This window comes from Micropterus salmoides, unplaced genomic scaffold (assembly GCF_014851395.1).
Source record: "Micropterus salmoides isolate LMB-PRFRI ecotype aquatic unplaced genomic scaffold, ASM1485139v1 Ms_hic_scaffold_21, whole genome shotgun sequence".
Classification (NCBI taxonomy): Eukaryota; Metazoa; Chordata; class Actinopteri; order Centrarchiformes; family Centrarchidae; genus Micropterus; species Micropterus salmoides.
This window is the reverse complement of record NW_024041262.1, coordinates 23,560,559-23,576,075: the sequence shown is the minus strand read 5'-3', so window position 1 is coordinate 23,576,075 and position 15,517 is coordinate 23,560,559. Positions and strand designations below refer to the sequence as shown.

At 41.3% G+C, this 15,517-nt stretch overlaps 1 protein-coding gene across 2 annotated transcripts; it reads right to left on the bottom strand.

Moving 5' to 3' along the window:
* Positions 1 to 140: 140 nt before the first annotated feature.
* Positions 141 to 12,543, bottom strand: LOC119915552 (protein FAM171A2). Of its 2 annotated transcripts, none has more exons than XM_038735112.1 (8): positions 12,275 to 12,543; positions 7,120 to 7,347; positions 5,702 to 5,794; positions 5,010 to 5,168; positions 4,080 to 4,259; positions 3,812 to 3,925; positions 2,887 to 3,034; positions 141 to 2,715 (listed from the first exon to the last, which is right to left on the bottom strand). In XM_038735112.1, the coding sequence occupies exons 1-8, from the start codon at positions 12,369 to 12,371 to the stop codon at positions 1,227 to 1,229; spliced, it is 2,508 nt and encodes an 835-aa protein (XP_038591040.1). In that variant the 5' UTR covers positions 12,372 to 12,543; the 3' UTR covers positions 141 to 1,226. The 2 variants fall into 2 exon arrangements, with proteins under 2 accessions (XP_038591040.1, XP_038591041.1); XM_038735113.1 differs by having other exon boundaries at positions 2,908 to 3,034; positions 12,275 to 12,542.
* Between the last annotated feature and the right edge of the window lie 2,974 nt (positions 12,544 to 15,517).

The following is a 15,517-nucleotide window of genomic DNA, read 5'->3' as shown; positions in this document are numbered from 1 at the left end:
GAAGGCACTTACAGGAGAAAAGTGTTCCAGGCCCTGTCTACAAACACAACCCCTGTAGATCTCAGTATGATATTAAACAGGAAAGTCTTCAAGTAAAGTGATGTTTTTGCTCAACCGTGTCTCTTTAGACTTACCCATGTTTCTTGGACTTACCCATGTTTCTTGGCAATTAGGGGTTGTCTACGCAGGAGCCCGGTGAACTGTGGGGGGCTTTTGGTGCCTTCTGTTTACTTCATACATTCATATGCATGCAAACTTTCTATACCAAATGGTCTTTCAAATGTTCGGGGATCTATTTACACAACAGAAACTGCAAAGAGGTCTCTGTCAAGCTGAAAAAACTCTACAACAGGCAAAAGGCAAAAATGCAAAATTTGGGCAGAATTGTAGATCACTGCAATAAATCAATGACTGAAAAGATGACAGAAACACTTGAAGATGATGCTCAACAAATCAGTTACTATCTGAATAAGTAATTTCAACACATGAACACGGTACAGGATGAAGAGGAAATCAAGTAAATCCCTGAAGGAGCAAAATGCAAGTCGTTATAATGGATGTAGATTGCATTATCCGTTCACAGGGGGCTCAAGAAAAAAAACCAGTACAACTGACAGATAGGTTCCCTCCATATTCAAGCTTTGGGAAGTGGTATCCTTTAAAGAAAACTTATCCTAGTTACAGTTTAGGGCAGGGTGGTAGTCAAGGAAACACAGGCCCGGCATTCACATGAGCCTTTGTGTCGCATTAAATCCAGGGAAGGAAATCTAATTCGCCTAAATACCCATCAATATCAAAATGTCATCCACTTCCAAATACTTGGTAAGTATCAATCAATCTATTATCAAATTATTAGTAAGTGCTTTACTCTTATATTCTGCTCTATAAAATGGCTATTTCCACAGTCAGTGTACGCAATGTCTCAGACGATGCCTCAGTGATGTGAAAGGTGACAGAATTCACAATAAACTGGATAGGTTTCAGAATACTATGGATCATCTCAGTGGAAACCAGTAAGATTAACTGACAGTGAGACTACGAGACTTATAAGAAAGTGCAAACGCACCTCATCGGGAACACAAAGGTCAAACAACAACCTTAAAAATGGACCAGTGAAGCATGGTTGTGCTTATTGTGATCTATCTCTGTGGAAACAACACTCTTCTTCTTCACGTTTGCTTTGAAAAGATTGTTACAAGGTCCAGTGTCCAGTAAGTTCGAAAAGCTCACTTCCTGGGGTGGAAGACCATGAGAGGCCTGTCTTCAATCTTCTGCCAGGGGCTCTTTTTGTTCTCCTCTTTGTCGTCAGGATCATCCTCAGGGCTGGTCATGGAGTCGCGGCGGTTCTCGCTGTTGCTGCTGCGGGCGCTGTTCACACGACTGCGTCCTCTTCTGGGGATGGTGGATCCTCGAGAGGATGGGCCTTCATCAAGAAGAGGGGTGAGGGAGTTCTCCTCGGGTGAGACCGGGCGCCCCTCGCTGCTGCTGGGCTCGCTGTGGTCAGGGTAGGCCAGCTTGGAGTAACTCTTCCCACCGCTGCTGCTAACACCGTGGCCCTTCCGTCCTCCCGTCCCCCAACGATCATCTTTTCCCTTCCGGTTGATTGCTGACTTGCGTTCTTGGGCCTCCAGAGGTGGTTCAAGGTTGATGTCTCGTGAAGCGCTGCTGGGACCACCTAAGAATCCACCCACACCACCGCCACTGAGGTCATTCCCAGCATCTATGTAGGAGTGGCGCACATGAGCGTTAGCGCGTCCATCCAGGGAGATAAACCATGCCCTCGGGTGCTGTTTAACACCGAGTTCCAGTAGCTTCTTCTCAGTCAGAGCCTGCAGTTCCCCATTCATCTGAGCCATGGTGGAGTCGTTGAAGAGCACAGGGATGGTCACAGGTCCACCAGAGGAGTCGGACGCCCAGCTCGGCTCTTCAGAGTCGTCACCTTGGGATCCACCTTGCTGCTGTTGGCCTTGTTTCTGGGAGTGGTGGTGATGATGCTGCTGGCCTCCTGCCATCTGTGCACCATCTTTGTCTTGATCCTTCTGGTCTTTGCCATCTTTACCAGAAAACTCAGAGGGCAGGCGCATATAGTGGGCTGGGATGACCAGGGTTGGCACCATGCTACGGTACATGTTCTCCTTCATCTGGTCAATGGAGCTGCAGAAGATGATCTGTCCTGGTTGGGTGTTGAGGGAGGTGGGTCTGGCAAGGCTGTCTGCAGCTGCTGCTGAATAATCAGGTGGTTTGTCAGACTGGTTTGGCACATAGCCTTGGAAGCGAGGCGGGGACGGGGGATCAGACGAGTATCCCCGATTGTCGTTAGCGTTGTGGTGTCGGTGATATTCAGACTCTTTGCCCTCCATCGGACTGTAGCTCCGGTTGTAGTCTTCATGCAGCAAAGGGTTGTCCAGGTTGTTGGTCTCTGTGGCACGAGTAACCTTCATGGGGAAGCTTTCACCCCGTTGGGGACCTGATGCATTTTTTCCCTTTGCGTGTCGCAGCATGTGGGCTGGAACATGCTTGGTTAAGTCCTCCTTCGAACTCTGATAGTCTCTAGATGGGGACAGCTCAGATTTGTCGTTAGAGGTGCCAGACTCAACATGGCCTCCACAGATCAGATTTAGGCGTGAAGTGGATGTACCCTGGTCTCTCTTTGCGCCATTTAGATTGGACGAGTGGGGTTTCCCTTGCTGGCGGCGAGGTTTTAAACACTTCCGCCTGAAAGGTAAACAGACACTGAAGGTCAGAAATCTAAGAAGAACCTGTTATCCTGGGGATTAAAAGAATAGTCTTATCTAACGACAGCCGAAAATTAAACCCACATTCACAAATTATCTGCAATTATCACCACCAAAATCAGTGCTATTGATAGAAACCTAAAACTGAGACCTTCGCCTACGCTCCCCACACCTGCAGTAGTAGAGCAGCACACAGAGCAGGATGAGAACCAGCAGGGCCAACGAGCCCAGGATGGAGAGCAGGAACAGGGTGTGGTAGGTGGTGATGTCCCTCAAGCCTGGATGAGATAGACCCAATCCTGCAAGAAAATTCAAGGCAGAAAGTCGTCTAAGAATCACTCTGAAACTTCACCTTCGCAACACTCTGTCATCGATTTGTATTTATAGTTTGCTTTTCTTTCCCATTAATGTTTGCCTGATGATGACCTTGATGAAACAAACATTGTTTAATTAACACTGCCAAAGAATATATACAAATAAAATAAATAAAACGAAAGCAAAAGTTTCACATGTCGCTACGAATATTCAGCAACTACTGACTTGTCCCTAGCAATATCAATTGTTTTGATCATCTTCATCAAAACAATCAAACATTACCACTGTTGTCTGTCATCTCTACTACGAGTACAATGTGCCCTCATCTGCCTCACAGTGGTTTGTTCTGCTGTCTGTCTACCTCTTCTCTTGCACAGTGTGCCCTTGGATACATTCATTGTTGGGTTTGGTCTTATAATTGGGTGTGAAAACAGTATGAAAAATACAGAATATTACCAAGCTAATGCATTTAAGTGTGAAACATTAATGGTTTTAGAGTTATGTGATTTAATTTGTTCCAGGGAAACTGGCATACATGTGATACTTACATCAAAACAGCTGAGAAGAGCACCAAATCAACTCTTTCCATGTAACAATTTCAATAGGCTGTTATGGGCAACAACACCTGGCCTTCAACATCAAAGAGAGCATTACATATTTTCTCCCAAGAGACATACAGGAACATCTGCTGGCACAGCAGCAATGCTGATGATAAAGAACAGCACAAACAGCAGCGTGGAGGGTGAGATGAGTTACAGTACCTGAAGACGAAGGGAAGGCAGCTAACCAGTATCCCATCTGAGGAACCACAACGTTCCAGACGAACTGTTGGCCGTCCTTTTTGATGTAGCCCGTCCCGTTCCTAATCCACAGCCCTGGATAAATGTTTAGCACTGTCATTACATATGCTGCATTCAGTTTAAAGGTATAGACTACATTCACAAGAAAATCTAACACCTAAATTATAGAAAAACAGGAAAATACATTTTACAGTACCAAACATGATCCAATACATACTGCCTCCCTTACCCGTCTTAGGCTGATACAGCCAGGCAGGTACACTAGTGGCCATCCTGTTGCGGGTGTCGGATGGCAGCGGCACAGAGATGTGGATCGGATCTGAGACCTGGATCGCACTGCCATCTTTGTCAAAGAGCTGAATGCTGACCACTGCCAAAGCCGTCAAGTCTGTCCACCCTGTTTCTGCACCTGAACAGAGGAAGTCACTTTCATCGCAATGCTACAGTCTTACAACCTGATGATATGGGATATTTGAGGCAGGTAAGTTTGCTCTGTCATAAATCACTCTCTCACTCTCAGATTTCTGACACTTATTTTTTTATTTTGTGCAGTCATTTGTGCAACTGGGCTCTCTTTCCATCAATGTGTGAATGGCCATGAATGTCTCTCTCTCATCGCATGATTTGACTTCTGTCAATCAAGATCACATGGCTGCAAAAGACAATTTTAAAGTCAACTTGTCATATGCAGTGCAGACACTGAAGATGATCCTACATGTCCAAAAGTATGTGGCTGCATTACTCCCATATGTAGTGGATGAACATCTCATCCCAAAACCAGGACCATTAATCTGCTGCTATACCAGCATCCGCTCTTCTGGTTTCGGTCTTTCCACCAGATGTTGAACCTGGCTGCAGGGATTTGATCCCAATAAGCCACAATAGTATCAGTGACCAGGTGTGGATCTCAGTTGGTGTTCCAGTTCCTTCTACAGGTATCTGTGAAGGCATTGTCATGTTGAAACAAGAAAGGGACAAAAACAAAGTGTTGCCACATCGCTAGAAGAACACTGTTGCAGCATTAAGATATGCCTTCAATAAGGGTGATAGACCAAACCAGCAAACACAGCGCAAGTAATGTACACTACAGTATCTGTCCACACACTTTTGGCAATATAGTAGATCATTCTCGTCATTGATTTCTGAGACAGACACCAACCTGAGCTGTTGGTCTCTTGGCCCAGGAGAAACGGGAAACCTCCCATTTCATACTGAGTCTTGGCCGTGGTCAGCGCAGCAGACAGCGCCGTGTAGTTGGAGTTGGACGGCAGCTGAAGGGACTTCCTCTGGAGCTGCACCAGCGGCTGGTTACGAGCTCCTGCAGAGACACAATCACACTCCCAGTTTTGCACATCTTACAAACACCTTATGTATTTTGTCTTGATATCTCCAAAAAAGATGTAAACACACTGATCTTACTTGGTGTATTACAGATATGCGTAGGCGAATGTGACTGAGGTGTATTTGTAAAAACTACAACAAAGTACTCTGCTGCAGCTGTTGCTATGGTGATAGCAGCAGCAAATAACACAGGGTCATGTAAATGGTCTGAACAGATGCAGGGGGGACGGGGGAGGGGTGTGAATCTATCATCACGCTCTGCTGGAGACAGAATAATTTAAGATGTGATGACAGAATAACTGTTGAAGAGTCAAACTGACTTTCTCAAGTGACCAAAATAGCACAACCGTTCCCTTATGGGCCTACATTATATAACATTTCTTAAATATTGGAACGACAAATTGTGACTCAGTTCCGTGGGATAAGATAATAATCCTTCGTAAAGTCAAGGTATGACAGCATGATCATGAAACATTCAGGTTTCCTCAGAGAAAGAATAATATACTTTACCTGGGGACCCAGACAGCACCTGCAGGACGTCATCGTACAGAATAAGTGTTCCTGGCCTCTGCACGAGGAGGTACAGGCTGACTGATGCATACACTATAAAAAGACAGAGACACTAAAATTTGATTTCCAGGTGCAACAACAATGCTGAGACAGAGCTTCTGCAGGGTTAAAGTTCTGCAAATTTAAATTTAAGACTTTTTAAGACCACATAAAATGCAATTCAACTGTTTCAGCATCTTATTAGCCAAATTATGAAAGCATGAAGGAAAACCAGTAGGAACAAAATGGCCTACATTTATTTATTATTATTATTATCATCATGTTTTTTAACAACAATAATTAAAGAGCTGGTATTATGCTTTTTGGCTTTTTCCCTCTCCTTTATTGAGTTTTATAATTTTTTTGTGCATGTAATAGGTTTGCAAAGTGAAAAAGCCCAAAGTCCAGCCCAAAGGGAGTTCCCATCTCCCACAGAAAACTTTCCCTTTCATCCCTGTGACGACACAGGAATAAAAGCTAAATGCGCCTCATATAACGTTCGCCAAACGGCTACTCTGACACGCCCTCAAAAACACCACCGGAATAACAGTGAGCTGCAGCACACAGCTCTCCTCTCCCTTCCAAACACTAGCTACCCTCCAGGCAGTCAGTGGACATAAAGTTGTTACTGTGATGTCGAGACAGAGCTCAGTTAAAACTTTATAGATGAAAGATCCTTTTGTTACAGATTAATAACTCACCACTCTGAAACTCTCGCTCCAGTCCATGTTGCCAAGCCGGTCGGCAACATGTACAGCTGAACCGAAGCCGTGTTTACTGGCTTCTCACTGACCCGCCCTTCTCTGCTTCTGATTGGCTAGTAGTCCTTAACTAGAAACTGAGCATGTGCAACTCCCAACAAAAATCTTGTAGAGGTAAGATGTATCACTCCATAGCTAAAACGAAGCCTTCGACACAGGGTGAAAAGAGGAGCTGCAGCAATGTGCAGTATGACAAAAAAATATGGTGTTTTTTGAAAATGCACTGATGGTGCTGACTGAAACTCCACAAAAAGGATTGAACAGCCTCTTGCTGCACAACCTCAAAACAACCCCACTTTTAGTTTACCGGCGTATAACGTCTACCGACAGCCTGCAATCACATGCAAAAACATTTTGAAACCATTACTAGCTACTGCAGGCAAGAGAACATATTTTGTATGTTTGTAAATTAAATTAAGAAGACTTTTTAATACCTATAAGACCTATTTAGGAAACTACATTTAATGGTTTTTAAGGATTTGCTGTGTGAAGAGACACAACCACCTGACACAACCACAGATGACTGAAGTGTGACAGAGTCATCAGAAGGAAAAACAAAGGGACGGTGAAATCGCTCTTCACACTTAATACACTGCGTTTCCCTCCTCTGTGACTTACAGGGGATGCGGCTGGAGTGCCAGGGCACAGAGTTGGTGACGTAGTCTTGTTTGGAGGCTGTAATGATGACCCATGTTCCTGTGCGGTACAGGAAGCTGACTCTCAGGACGCCATCGCTGCCGGCCCTGCTGGACGCCAAGATAGTTTGGTTGCCATGGACTTCCACCTGAGCGCCCGCCAACGGCGACAGGTCGCTGTTGTCAAACACCTGGACTTTTATCTGCACCTCTGTAGGAGCAGAAAGAGATAAATAAAAAATAAACACTTCGATTGCAGACCCACTTTTGGGTTCTTTAGAAACTGATCATGATTAGGGCTGCAACTATTGGTTATTCTGTTTGATTTGTTTGTTATTAATTGTTCAGTTTATAAAAAGTAAAACAAGGTCTTCAAATTTTATGCTTATCGATAACGACTACCAATTAGTCGGGATCAGTTTTATGTAAGGTAACAAACACAAGGTCAGAGATTGTGACAGGCAAACTGAATTTTAGATTGACAATGACCGAGTGTGTTGACTGTACTTGTTAATGGAGTCGTTATCTGCAATGATACAGACGGGTGCATCGCTGCTTGTTCTGTTCCTAAACCCAAAGATTAATTACTAAAGATTAATAAAAACAGAGAAATGCAGAAAATTAATTAACACTTAATTTCAGTCCAATAGTTTGCTGTAACTTCCTAGAAAGGAAATTGAAAGTAAGGTTCCTGGAAAAAAAACTTTTGTGCTAATTACAGGGAAAATGGAGACTGTGTTAATTAATCAGCTTTACCTAGAGAGTCTTTTAGTCAGTGCACTGCAGGTCAGCTGAACATACGAAAATATTAAATGTATCTATGGCAAGCTTTCAACTCAATGTATGTATTAATAAACAATATTTATATATATAATATTTGCTTGGGTTCAAGTTTTTAATAAAAGACAACTACCTAAACTCAATCAACTACTCTACCTATAATCAGCACCTACGCCTTTCCATAAGAACTCACAGGGAAATTATTGGGAAATTAAAACTGTTGTTAAGGAACTTTTTTTGTTAATTATGTGTATGTCTTGTTTCAGCACTAAACAGAACAGACTAAATATTTTCATCAAGGACGCAAACAGAATTGGCTGCTCTCTCATAGATTTCTTATTCCACTCATTCAAAAGTAGAGCTTTGTGATTTACTAGTCCTGTGTATTCCCATTATAATGTAGTATTAAAGGAGTAATTACTCTTGAGTATTGCACCATTTATCAATTATAAAATGACCTACAAAGTGAGTTTGTCTGTACGTCCACAGGTTAGTGTTGTAGTCAAGACCGCCCAAACTGAGACCAAGTCGAGACCAGAGTTTATCGAGACCGAGTCAAGACCAAGACCAGAGTTTATCGAGACCGAGTCAAGACCAAGACCAGAGTTTATCGAGACTGAGTGAAGACCAAGACTTTTAGGGGCTGAGACCAAGACCAAGGGAGGGCGATACCGAGTGAAGACCAGTTCCCCACATTACATGACACAATAAAATGTGGAAAGAGATCACAGGTGCTTTTCAAAGTGATCTGAAAGATCCACATTCCCATTAAAACACCCACATACAAACACTACGAGCTGAAATCAACGTAAGCATCTTTATTCAACGCTCCTTTTCCATGCTGACCATCGCGGGGAAGGGGGGACAGTTGTTAATGGTAACATGGCATTTTTAATTAGGGTTATTAGTTGCATTTGATACGTTTTACATCCAATCAAAGTTAGGATATCAACAAATAAATCAGACAATGCAAAAGCAATTTATTGATATTCCTAAAGTTATGGTCTTGACTGGTCTTGAAATAAAATCCTGTTTCCTTAATGTCTGAGACTGAGACAAGACCGAGTACAAATGCAGTCGAGTCCGAGACCAAGACCAACAAAAAGTGGTCTTAAGACCGGTCTCGAGTACTACAACTCTACCATAGGTTTTCAACAAAGGTCACATAGTGTAACACAAAAAAAACTTTATAGCTCCTGTTATTTTTCTTTGTCTTAATTATATTTGCTGGATCATCATTCTCTAGTTTTGAAACTTCAGTTTAGGGGATGTAAACAGGAAGCATGTTGCCATTGACTCCATTAAAAGTGTGCTGAATTTGATATTAGCAGTTCCTGTTCGCAGTGTACACATGGATGTACAGACAACTCTCACTGGATTACTTTAATATTGAAGAATACTTAAAAACATGAGGATTTTCAGGCAAGTTCTGGAGCCACCGGTTTTCTGTGACTACAATAACTAACTTCCTGTTACGAACCCCTAACGTCCCTTTCACCTCACACAATATCTTTGCCTCACGTCTCTCCCAGAACCTCGAGTGTGGACTAATGATTTCCATCTGTGGTGGACGATTATTATAAACATGTTGCACCCGTCACAAATCCATCGCGTGGCTCTCTCTGGCCCTCATCCTCCCATGTTTTCCAGCCCCAGAACATTTTGTTTCTCATCTTGCCTCTTGGACAGCGCGGATGTGGGTCACGCTGGGGATGTTTCCATGGATACACGCTGACTCTCCAAAAGCTGGCTTGTTTTTGCTTCCTCACTCGGCTCAGCTCCCTGTAGCGACCGTCCTCTAAACCCCCCCAGGCCTCTAGTGACAACCCTGCTATGAGGTGCTTCTCAGTGACAGCAGCAGCCTCACTAATGGGTGCACTCACATAATAAGCATGCATGTGTATGTTTGTGTGTCCCTATCCATTGTGAGTGTGTAAATGCTGTCATCCATTACCATAATTTGTTCAATAAAGGCTCCCTTGTGTGTCTGTGTGAAGAGAGGATTTCCTCCGTCTGGGCTGCACATTGAAAACTCTGCGGCTTGAAGAAGCTCCACTGACACAAACACTGAGAGTCACAGTGTTACATCAAGGGTCTGGGAATTTTCCCTCACGCGAAGGGCTTGAATAGAAGTTCAGCTGAGATTAAGTGGAGTGTAAACCCCCTTCTTCTAGAGATAAATCCTTATAACTTAAATTCAAGCTGATATTTTGTGAGAATTTAGTCATTTAGCTATCGGGTTTTACCCTTTTCGTTAAATATAATCAACAGTTACTGCACCTTTTCCTACTGATCATCACAAATTTCTAGAAGCACAGTAAGACTTTTGATAATTAATACTTTAATTATCAATCAATCTGCAATTGTTTTCTCAATAATGTATTAATTGTTTGCTTTAAAAATGTTAGAAGAGCGTAACTGCCCGCCCCCAAAAATCAGTGTAATATCATAGAAAGCAGCAATTATTCACCTCTCACAGACTGGAAGTGAAAATAAAATGACTTCAATGACTAATCTGGTATCAGAATAGTTGCCGATTGATTTTCTGGCGATTGATTGTTTCAGCTTTAAACCACAACATCCTCGACATCATGGTGCTGTGCAAAACTGCACATTTCTTTAGACGATAATTGCTTCACAACATCTTGCAAGTAATTGCAGCTCAGGAGAAGTGCTGAGCTGTTCCAAAACGCACCTGAGGTATCAATTAATTGACTTTTTAATCAGTCATGCAGCAGCTGGGGAGAAAAATCCATTACAATTTAATCTAAATTAGGCTCTAACTGACACAAAAGGACAGAAAAGTCACACTTTAGCTGTTCAAAAACTGCTCTGTGGCCAGCAGAAGTAAGATCCTTTAAAGTAACAGTACAACAATGTAGAAATTCTTCATTACCAAGACTGGCATGTATTAAAATATGGTGTAAAAATATTCCCTAACCCCTAATTTCAAGATAATTACAAACCAGCAATCAAAACCTAGTACTAGTAAAAGTACTAGGGCTGGGAATCACCCAGGAGGCCCCACGATACGATATTATCACGATATTTATGTTGCGATTCGATTTTATTACGATTTTAAATATATTGAGATATATTGCAATTTATTACCTTTTTCCAACTTCCAACTAGGTCCCTAAAGTCAAACTTTGTCAACATCTGTTTATCTAAAAAGATACATTTCTCTGTTTTTTCATTTATCACCTTTTCAGTCCTCTATATGGTCCTGTTAAGTTTTCTTGTGGCCCAAAAAAGCAATAGATTTTATTATTCTAGCACCAAAAAGTTAAAACTCCCATCTGCAATTTATATAATAAAATATCGATACTTAGCGCCCATGTATCGAGACAGTATTGCCATGGCAAATATCACGATACTATGCTGTATCGATTTTTTCCCCACACCCCTAGAAAGTACAGTACACTTAAAGTATCAAAAGTAAAAGTACGACACTCATCATGCACAATTGCACCTTTCAGTCTGTTATATTGTGATATGTATTATTACTGAAGCTGTCATGTGTAAGTAGAATTTAAATGTTGCAGCAAATTGTTCTGTTTTGTTGTCCAATGTATATGATGTGTTTTATGTGTACAATGTCAACCTGCAAAGTAACTATAGCTCTCATATAAAGAACAATATGTCCCTCTGAGGTGTAGTGGAGTTTCATAAAACGCTATTCTACCTCAAAACTCAAAAAGTACTTATAGTTACAATCCAGCACTGTCTGTAACCATCCATGCACCTTTAAATAGCTTGAAGCATACATAATGCAATGTAATTACATAATGTCCTTCACAATGCACACCATAATATAAACAAGGGCGCTTTTACATAAAGCTGCTGCTGCATCATTATTTAACATGTGATCAGTGCTTTTGCTTCATGCAAATTAAATTTTGGGGCCTTTTGAATACACAAACGTGTCTATTGGTTTATGACTGACACATTTTGGCTCTCAGGCCAACCCTGATCTCACTGTCATTATGCAAAGCTAAACACACGCACGAAGGCCTGGGTTACAGTAAGTTAGGCCTGACATTACAACAGACTAAGCTCTAGCGCAGTCTGCACGCTGATTGTCGAACCACACACATCTGTGCAGTAATTGAGTATAGTAACACAAGCGTGGCCCTCTCTGTGACACCACCTCATGGATATTAATGAATATATACCATGAAACTAACGTTATCCAGCGGATATCACTAAAAAGCCGTCCCTTAAAATCCACCTCCTTTCAGCCAACATGATATCAGAGCGCAGCGCCGCAAAGGACCGACGGTTTGTCGACAAAAGCCATAAAAATGCAACCACTCCCATCTTCTCATTGTGCTGCATCCCCCGTATGGCGAGCTTACCAAATGCTCCCTGATCTGGGAGAGATTTTGCCAGCGCCTCCCAAACCGCGCAGATCGAGGCGAAGAGGAGCAAACGAGAGATGTAGCTGGCCGGCATCCTCGCAACTACATCTCTAGTCCCAGCTCGGCGGCCGTGAATCCATATTCCTCCCTGCCGTTTGAGAGCCTTTCACTCCTCAGACATTGCTCGGATGTCGGGCTTTGAAGGGTGCTGAGATGCTGCCGTCTGTGCGGGCTTCGCCTTGTTTTTATTGTCTGAGGTGGAGAGAAAAAAAAAAAGAGTCCAACGTTTCCCTCTGCTGATCTCAAGTGGAACAGCGACTGGGCTGCTTCTTATTCTGCACTACAGCGTTTCTCATCTGCAGGAGCCTCAGACTGAAATCCCAGTTCAGGATGGTTTAGGATTTTTGGATTTACAGACATAGGTGTCTTTTCCCCTGGGGAGGCCGGGGACATGTCCCCACCACTTTTTGAAATGGCAGATTTTGTCCTCATCACTTTTTGAAAGCATTTGATGAAAATGTTCTGAAAAAATAGCTTGTGACAAGAAAATGAAATGAAAATGCTTTTAGGTTTATTTGCACAGTAAGAAAACATGCAATGCAATTTAAACATAGCCAAGAAGAAACTAGTGCGTAGTCCAAAAAAGTAATGCAAGATAAAACAAAGTTACTCATTATTGCATCTTGTTCCATTACATTTTTATATTTTTATATCATAATTATCACCTGTCACCTGAATTTTGTGTTTCCTTTTATATAAATAAATATATTTCCACCATTAATTGGTGCAATGTCTCCAGAATGCAGGAAATGAAGTGTTTAATGCTCAAAATCTTCTAGGGGAGGACCACCTGACCATCCACTCAAATATTTCAGCATTGAATATTTCTTCAAAATAGTGTTAAAACATCTTCTCGTCTCGTTCTAGTGACCCTAGTATTGTGTATCGTCACGTCTGGTGAGCTAAGTGTATCGTCCCTATCTGAGCCCTTATGTCCCAACCACAAAGTGTCGCCCTTGATTACAGAAACAAGTTATCTAAAGGCATGTCTGCAAATCTTATTTAGGAATTTAGCTATTAAATAACTATCCTAAGTGAAGAACTAACTAAAGTTTGGAGTCTTAAGTTAGGATGGCATAGACCAGGGGTTTTCAGTGTCTGAGACAGTGGGACTCCCCTCTGAGAAGTCTTGGAAAAAGGTGTCCCCTCACCCTCCCTTAGTTTACTTGCTAATTTTAATATTATTATGTTATTTTATCCCATAGGCACTGAAAAATTGAGCTGAGATAACCTAATATTAAAGTTTGACATTACTTTGGACACAAAATACATACAAAGCTATCTCCTAAGGCATTTATTAGTTTCTGACTCTGAGAAAGTGGGACAGACAGTCTCTTTAACCAAATCCTGGACATTGATTGTGATCTACTGATCACTATTTTTTGCATTTCCATTCACTAAGCCTCCCCCGAAAAAGTTTGGAGCCCACCTCCCAATTTGAAAACCTCTGGCATAGATCCTTACTGTTGTTGAGGTGGCACAAAGTGGATAAAACACCCGAGCCGGGTTCAATTCAAACTGCTCATCCACCAATGTGTCCCTGAGCAAGACACTCAACCCCTAGTTGCTCCAGAGGCGTGCGACCTCTGACATCAACATGTAAATGTAATGTAATGCTAGGTCTGTATGGCAATTACATTGAAGACGGGAAATATCGACTGCCGAGATGATAATCTTGAATTTAATTTATTATTTGGAAGAAAACTTCCCACAAAAGGTTTCCGCTTCTCCACCGACTCGATTAATGTGTCTGAGACATGAGGTCTGAGATGAGACAGGACACAGCCATGAGCTCAGGAATTGCTTCTGTAATCGGAAGATGGGGTTTTTCCTGTCTTTAAAACTTAAAATACGCAGGTAGGACATTTATTCTGTAATAAAGCTCCAGGTCTTTATTTAAAGTCTGGAGAGAAAATGTCAGAAATCATGGATGCTTTATTTGCCCACAGACAACAGGAGCAAAATGTAATATAGCATGTTGGCTTATAGGTTTTATTTATATTATAGTATTATATTCTAGTGGTGGACAGTAACTAAGTACATTAACTCAAGTCAAGTACAATTATACATTACTTGTAACATTTTACTTGTGCTCAATGGTGGAAGAAGTACTCAGCTATTTTACTTAAGTAACAATACCACAGTGTTGAAAAACTATATATATAATAATATATCATCATCTATTTGTTGGTTTTATTTTGTATTATTATCTGCAAAGATGTTGAAGTTATTAAATAAATGTTTCAGAGTAAAAAGTACAACATTTGCATCTGAACTGTAGCGGAGAAGAAGTACAAAGCAGCAGAAAGGTCCTCAAAAATAATACTTAAGTACAGTACTTGCGTAAATGTACTTGGTCACTTTCCGTCATTGCTTCTACTCCACTACATTTCAGAGGGAAATTTTGTAATTAAAAACATTTTACACACAAATCTGTGGTGGACTAAGCAGTAATGATACCACAGCAAAAGGAGAAAGTTAAAGTACTGCATTCAAAATGATACTATTATCTGGAAAGTGAATACAAAGAATCAAAAAGCACAATAATATAATATATTGTTGGGTTATTATTATTTTTGTCATTTACAAACAGGGATGTAATGTTCTCGCTATTTTTTCTCTGAATTTGGGTTTATGAAAGGAACACATGGTGAGGTGGGTATTTTATCGGCTTGTCGCAGTATTTTTATACTTAGAATATTTCAGTTTGGTCAAAAAACAAATAAATTAAGGGTTTAGTATTTCCTGAACTGATTCTATTTCCTGGCAGCGAGGAGCTTTAATTGAAACAACATTTGGACTTTTGTGTGTGGCAATAAAATTCACAGACAACATGATTAACAGTTAACGAAGTAATAGTACATGCAAAAATATGCTCAGCTTTAACCTCGTAATTAATTAAACTAGCCAACGGTATAAAAGTATTCAAAATCTCAACAGCTCCAACATGAAAATGCTGCTCGAACTGTTATTTACTCTGTTATTATTCAGATTGTATACTGTATATGATGTATATTTGAATTTGTCAGCATTTTATAGGATAATTCATCAACACCTCTGTGGTGTCTGTGTGTATTAGTGTATAAGTTTACTGTGAACCTTAAACCTTGTGTAAAAAATACTTACAAGTGACAGCATGTGCATCAAGGTGACTTCTTGAGATTTGTATTTCATGCCATT